Source organism: Primulina huaijiensis, unplaced genomic scaffold, assembly GCF_012295235.1.
Source record: "Primulina huaijiensis isolate GDHJ02 unplaced genomic scaffold, ASM1229523v2 scaffold30237, whole genome shotgun sequence".
NCBI lineage: Eukaryota > Viridiplantae > Streptophyta > Magnoliopsida > Lamiales > Gesneriaceae > Primulina > Primulina huaijiensis.
The window spans coordinates 19,893-27,807 of record NW_027357171.1 but is presented as its reverse complement, the minus strand read 5'-3'; the positions used below and the strand labels follow the sequence as shown (position 1 = coordinate 27,807).

Sequence of the window (7,915 nt, the reverse complement as noted above, 5' to 3'; positions counted from 1 at the left end):
TACATAATAAATATTTATATTCCAAAGACAATAATAACAATTTATATATTGAATTTCAATGAGTTGATACGTCTAGTGCAAACCGTTTGGGCTTCTTATCATTTATTTTGTAAAATTTGTATCATTATTTCATAACTTGGGGATGTGTCCATAGATGAATTGCGTTCCTAATTAGTTGAATATATGATTCTAAACTTTTTAGTTCATCTTGAACATACAAATTTAAAATATGACATGTGCATCTAATAATAAAAAATTTACCACCTAGTGTTCATTTACATATTTGAATAAGCTCACTAATATTAGAAGTATTTGTACTAACATTATCACAAGAAAATGAAAAAACTTGAGAAGTTAAACCATATTCTTCTAACATAACAAATATAAGTTGAGAAATATTTTGTGTCATATGTGGTCCATTAAAACATCTATGTACAAGTAATATTTTTCAATGTTCCAAGAATTATCAATCCAACTACATGTATAGCAATATATGAACAAACATTACCTTTGATCACTTCAAATATTCAAATACAAAGAAACTTTATTATTTTAACTAGTAAATTCTTTAAATTTTTTTTTGTTCAACAATTAATTTTTTAAGTGTCTGTTTGAATGTATTTCGTATGATACGTCTAATAGAAAGATTTGTATTTGTAGAAAACCAATTTTCAAAAGATGATTCATCAATAAAACTAAAAAAAATTGTTTAACCGCACAAAATTTAGTAAATAAATTTAATTTCGAAATTTTTTAAAAGTTGAGATTTGTTATCCGATTGAGAAGAGAATATCAGAATTTGCGTTCGACAACTATTAATAACAATTTTCACCAATTGATTTTTTTCGACGTGTCGCGTTAAAGTTCCATAATCACATCCTTGTTGAAATCTATAACTTTTTTTTAACAATATTTGCATTTGATTTGCAAATCACCGGAGGGTGTGTCAGCTTTTCGAAATTTTTGGTGAAGATATCGGATGTCAGGCAACACACTGCTCGAGTTTTACTTTTAGGTACTATCACATTGCTCATACTTTCTTGACTTTAATGATGATGTGTTTGTTGAGCCTCTTGTTCTCGTTTTTTATGTTCGTCATCGGAAAAATCAAGATTATAGTCGTCGATATTGAATGAAAGAAAATCACGATACTTGAACTCGGGTGGCAAGATGCCCTTTCTCTTTTCTTTGCCACCCCTACGACTTGATCTGTGATACCCTTGTCCCACATCTAAAAAAATCAAAGATTTAAAATGAGTTTATAATGGCTTACAATGGACTTTTATAGCAACTTAGGTTAATCATTTTCGTAAAGCGAGCACGAATACGAAGTAGTTGCTATAAGAGCCCATTGTGCAGTCACGCAGGCGCGGGCCCGGGCTCGGGGCATGACAGAATGCTATCAGAGTCGTTCACCGGCATGGAACACTGGGAAATAAGTGCTATGCAGGGCAAAGTGCTACGTGCATGAGAGCCACCTCTTGAACCTGCGGGGCAAAGTGCTATATGACGGGAGCCACCTCTTGAACCTGTAGGAGCCACCTCTAGATTCTCGGTGCTGATGGATCGAGGGATCAGGCCGCGACGAGGACGTCGCGTTCTGAAGGAGGGGTGATTGTTATACCCTTGTCCCACATCTAAAAAAATCAAAGATTTAAAATGAGTTTAAAATGTCTTACAATGGACTTCTATAACAACTTGGGTTAATCATTTTCGTAAAGCGAGGACGAATACGAAGTAGTTGCTATAGGAGCCCATTGTGCAGTCACGCAGGCGCGGGCCCGAGCTCGGGGCGTGACAGAACTGACTCCGACCATTTGTATAAATATAAAATTGAAGTAGTTATAAAAATAAATCAACAATTGACAATAAACCAATAATCGAAACTTGATATTTTGATAATCAAGAAAGAATTGAGAACTAAATATTGAGAAACAAATGTGTGAAAAAAATGAAAGATACTAGGGGTATTTATAGGAGAAAAATCGGACAAATTTTTTTTTAATCAGTCAACTTGCCGGACCGCCTTAGGGCGGTTCCGGGTCAAACCCATTGACCCGGCTAACCGGCCCGTTGATTATGAGTTCGTATCAGTTCGAGTCCGGGTCAGACCCAACGCTTGACCAGTACTGATGTCATGAATATTTGCCCAACTGTTTTTTTCATAGATACTTTAGTTACATTCCATTCCCGTTGCGTAATTTCGATGTATCACCCTTTTTTTTGAGAACGCATATTTACTTTCGGATTGTCATAACCTTTAGCTGAATTCTAACTCTATAAAAAGCATTCAATGACAACCCACATCTCCAATTATTTACCAGAATTGATTTTCCTATACACAATGGGAAACTCTTTAGCCAAAGCTATCTTATTTTTTATCTTTATCTTGATTTTCCTAGAGTGTCTCGATGATAATGAAACTCGCGTATTTTCATTATCTAAAAATTTCTAATTTTATAGGAACCGATTCACTTTTTATCATCATTTGCAACATTTTATAAGCTCTTTTCAGATATAAAGATAGCTGATGTAACAAATAAAACAATGAACTCCAAAAACATTTTATATTTTTAAGAAAAGTATTCAGCATCTTACCATTCATTTCATCCAAACATCATGTAGGTTGAATCAACGGAATGACTTAAACAATACAGCTCCAAGTCTCCAATTCATTAACTAACAAGTACGGTACTTCACAACAGCGCCTTATTTAAGAAAACTACAATTTGTTCGCAATTAACTCTGCAAAAAATTTGAACTAGCCTATTGCTACATCTAACGTAATCTCAGCAAATGATCTGCAACTACTACACCAGCATATTCATAGAATAATAATACCCGGGAACTCAAATACAAAGGAAAAAAATAATAAGCTTACGTACCTAGCACGGCTGTGCTATGCCTCCTCTTTTGGTCTTGAAACGGATAAGGCCTCCAATATATCATAATGACCATAGCCATGAAACAAAACATTAATGGGATTTTCTTCATCTTTCTTATATTGTTCACCGTAATCTGCAATTTTGATCAAGTCACCGGTGCTTTTCTCTGCCATGAAGACTGAAATGGGCTTCCTGTAATCCGAAAAGTTTGACTGATTATAACAGCAAATCAACCTAGAGGCGTGGGGAATGCATAGTTAAAAGCAGACAAGGCAAGTAAGTTGGAAGGATAGCTTAAACGCTTGAAGCATGCTGTTCATGGTCTCAGTCTCTACATGATATTATATTTTATATTTCATCGAACTTTCATATGTTTACCGGTGATACCCCAGGGAAGGCCCGGGTCTTGGGTACTGGATGATCCCGCGTCATGGGTTAGGTCCTGGTAAGCTTTGGGCCGGTTCGATAATAGCAGGGGAAATGACTGCCCGAGACATCATCTCCCCGGGCTGCCAGAAGCCGGGCTTTCAAACGAGTCCCCGGGTGATGGTTCTCTACCCGGGTTATCTCGATAATAGCACTTCATTCGAGTGCACAAGTATGAGATACCTTATCTTGGTAATCATTACTGTCAGAATCGCATGGATTTGACAAGGCGAAGAGGGACAGTTTGACGCGTCAGAAAAGCAGGATATGGACAACCATTTTGCCATAATTATTAAGTGGGTACTGAAAACAAAGTCATCATTGACTTTCTTTCTATAAATACCAGGTTTGTTTAAACATTAAGGCATACATTGTTTCATATATATTCTGCCCCCACCCTTTACTCTCCCCAAAAAAGACACAATTAATACAGCATTTCTCTTTGCTATATTGATTCTCTTTATTCACCTACTGACTTTAACATCGGAGTGCCGATCATTCACGTGGTGACCTTCGTGTTTGCATATCAGCACCAGCTCTTCTCGGGAGAAAAACCTTCGGTTTGGACGCATCTCGCTGTGCTCTCATCCCTCATCATTTTCATAACCCGGCCCAGTGAATTTGCCCACGCATACCATATCCATTTTTACCCGGTCACATCATTTACCATACATTTAAGTTTTCAAATACTAAGACATATACGGTGCAACTGACCAAGGAGCAAGGCATCCTCAAGCCTTAGCGTGTCTTGCCCTCTTGATGACTAGAGTTAACATATACAATCATCATAGAAAATCAATAATTGTGATGACAGATTTCACTTAAAATGCCATGACATGTGTAAAAACGTATCACAATTGAGTATAAACATGTCATACACATATTCTACTGTGCTCGAATTCACACATTTAAAAGGCCAAGTAAATCAAATTGGAAATGAAACTCAAAATGAAAGAGATATTCACAAACTCGTAAAATTTGTATGAACCTTTTTGTATTTCGTGAAGAAAACTTTTTCGTTCCCTAAAATATCATAATGCATATCTCCTCTTGAATCTTGATTATATATGAATATAATCCCACCATATAATTTTACAAGGGCGGACGTACCAACTTGCTGCATTCAAGTATGGAACAAAGCGAGGGGCAATCCCAAAAAATCGCAATGCTTCATACACTGAAGACATTCAGCCACGAAAAGTTAAAACTCTTATTTTGTCCCTGATTTGCTTGAAATAAATGCACTCATGCCCAAAAGGCACAACAAAAGAATAAATATAATTTCACTGCAAAGTTTCTGAAACAAAAACCAGCAGAACAAAAAACAAATTAGAACTAAGATTTATTTCAAGTACCTAAGCACATGTGAAGACATGAGCAACTCGGGTTCTCCACCCCACACATAAGGCTGCTGAATTCTTTTTACATACATATCAAAATCTTCTTCGATGAACCTGTACCAGTAATAATGCTAATAAACACGTATCTACTAAACCAAATTTGTCAATGTAAATGTGAATAAAACATATTTTAAAGTAAAAAAATCACCACTGTACTTCTTTTCTTCTCTTTAACAGCTCTTCAACAACCTGTAAATTCTCATATAATTCTCGATTAAGAAAATAATAGCAACAAGAAGCGAGTAATTTCGATTTTTTTTAAAAAAAGGAATTATGAAAAATTGGAAAAGATAGATTCGGTACTTGTGCTCTTAATTCATCAGCAAGCTCCGTTTGACGATTTTCATCTGGAATTTTTTCTCCATCTATCAAGCATGACATGTGTGCAATTGCTCTAAACAAGCACCTCCCATCAGCCGCCACTCCTACACATTTTCATAGATTTTTCTTTTATCAATCAAATTTCCATACTAATGATTAGGACAAAACAAGACTTGAGAATCATCTTAAAGGACTGATCATTACAATATAATACTGGAAGTGCTTCTTGAGCTTAAACGCTAGCACACGGATCATATGTGGTACATGTAAAATTGTCAGAAGCTGCTACTGCCGTCTGCCAACAATGGAAGTTTTTTGTCCATAAATCTTACTCTAGCATGGACACTAACTGCATCATCAACATCACTGAACTGATACGAGAATTCATCTAAAAGAATAGTCTATGGGGTGCGATTACGAAAAAACTACTACTTTTTATAGCTTCGAAACCACCTTTTTCAATCAGACACTGCTGTAATCAAACAATTCCAATGTGGAGCATATATGGACATTGATTGGCACTCAAACCATAATTATTTCTTGGGAGCCTTAACCAATCAGAGCATAAATACTACCCCACGCTACCAATACCACAGCAGCTCTTTACAAATCGTCATTTCCACAATCGATAGAAAAGTATATTGTACAATACAAAACATTAACGTCACTTCACATTTACTTATAAAACCTTTGAAAACAATTTACCATCAAAAGTTGAGAAAGTACAATTTCACCTGTGACCCTGTAATTAGAACGCCCGCATTCAGGTGTATCAGAAACCACTACATCATCATCGAAGTCAGCGATTGAATCTGAATCTCCGGTCGAATCTGGCAGGGGCGCGGCTAAGCCGGTGCAGACACCGAAAATGAGCCAGACCAAGTCTGGATGGTGGAGCCACCTCGCAGGCCTAGCGTCCCACGCGACGTTCCACGACCCCTCGCACCTCCTCAGAGCCTCGTTCTCGTACCCATCGAATGCCGCCGTTCTCCGTCTCCTCTGCCTCCATACAGACGGGATGATCGCATGCCATACCGAAGAGGCGCCACAGCGGTGGGGGTGGGTGTTGATCGAGTGGTCTATCCGATCGGGAAACGGCTGCGCAGGAGTCCTATCATACGCCGAGCCGTGGGCGTATGATAAGGAGAGTGACGTCAGCTGCAAATGCCTGGGGCGCACGCAGAGTTCACTGAGCATTACTTGCTGGAATTGTTGTGTGTGACTGACTGTGTGTGTATTTTGATGACGGCGATTGCTTTTTTTGCTTTAAACACCAATCTGCCTATTCGAATATTCCCTTTTACTCTCTATTATTATTAAATTAAATTTATTCAAATACATTATTTTTTTAAAAAAAAAAATCACCTGTAAAATATTAAGAAGTTAATTGCTTAATTTATGAAACAAGCAAGTCTGGTATAAAATTTTATATATAAAAAAGTTGCAAATGAGACTAAACGATTTTATTTTTCTCATACATTCGAGAAAATATGGTTTTGTTCATGTTACTTACATAAGTAATGTTTTTATCCACTAAGTATACTACACGCGTAGTCACTCATTCAACTACAATTTATAGATGATTCATCATGATTCATCAGTCAGTACACGTGTCATTATCCATATTAATATCAAAAAACGCGTGTCTTAAGTAGATAAATTATGGCCATTCATTCAACCATGATTAATGCGAAACTCTTGTCAGTCTCTCAAATAATGCGAATTTCACAGTATATCTTTAAATGGGAAAAGTTACGTACCCAACTTTAAATTAATATTGAAATACAACGAACAGAGTGTATATGGCAAATGGGTTGCCGGTGGATCAATGTGGCACACAAGTACTGTGGGTTAAATGGCCTGCATACGTGTCAGAAAAATTGTTGCTTTAGGCCATGCTACTCTTATCAATATAGACTCATAAAAAAAAAATGAGTTCTTATTTTATCATCATAATATAAAAATATCTTTAAAATAAATAAGTTTCAACACCATGTCAAATATTTATTCTCGATCGAAAACATATTCGAATGTTTCAAACTGAACTGGAATGAATCCGAGTTTTTATTGGAATTGAACTTGAACCAAAAATTTAATAAAATTTAAACTTTAAATCGAGCTCAAGATCCAATATATCTATTTCGAACCAAAATGCGAATCTTTAATTTTTCATAGTATTCGACTCAATTCGATTTGTTTACACATATACTATCAACACCACCGTAAATAGAAATTTAAATGAACCAAATCGCTCGTTTGAAAATTGATTTAATAAAAAATCGATTCAATAAAAACTCATTAAAATAAACATATCAATCTCAAATTTTATAATATTCTATGGTTAGCTAATGAACATAGTTGTTGGTAGGGTAATGAATCAGCTCTTAAATAAAAAATAATAATATTTTGATACTGATTTATCGATTTTACACTTTATGAAAAATACATAAACAAATCTATTAAATTTATTATTACAATAAAATTACAAATTTTAATAAAAATATTATATTTTTTATATGGATAATTTAGTTTTTAATAAATTTAATGAATATTTAAATTTGTAATTTATATTTATTAAGTTCGTTTAAGATGAGAATGATATTTGAGATTCATAATCACAAACCAGAATTTACAAATTTACGATTTTACAAGTACAACTTAAACTATATCCAAACCATGACTCAAAGACTCGTGAAAACGAGCACATCATACCTAGTCTCAAAGGCTCAAATCAGTAATCACATGAATGATACTGGATCTGAAAATAGAGAGTCTGCAAACATCTTTCAAAAATAACAAAAAACAATGGCAGAAATACTACCACATTTGAAAAGTTAAAAATTTGTTTTAAGGGGCATTGCAGATAATCTAGTCTAGAACAAA

At 35.2% G+C, this 7,915-nt stretch overlaps 1 protein-coding gene across 1 annotated transcript; it reads right to left on the bottom strand.

Moving 5' to 3' along the window:
* Positions 1-2,640: 2,640 nt before the first annotated feature.
* LOC140967931 (uncharacterized) lies at positions 2,641-6,296 on the bottom strand. The gene is made up of 5 exons (XM_073428729.1): positions 5,767-6,296; positions 5,015-5,136; positions 4,860-4,900; positions 4,667-4,765; positions 2,641-3,077 (listed from the first exon to the last, which is right to left on the bottom strand). The coding sequence occupies exons 1-5, from the start codon at positions 6,227-6,229 to the stop codon at positions 2,900-2,902; spliced, it is 903 nt and encodes a 300-aa protein (XP_073284830.1). The 5' UTR covers positions 6,230-6,296; the 3' UTR covers positions 2,641-2,899.
* Positions 6,297-7,915: the final 1,619 nt, after the last annotated feature.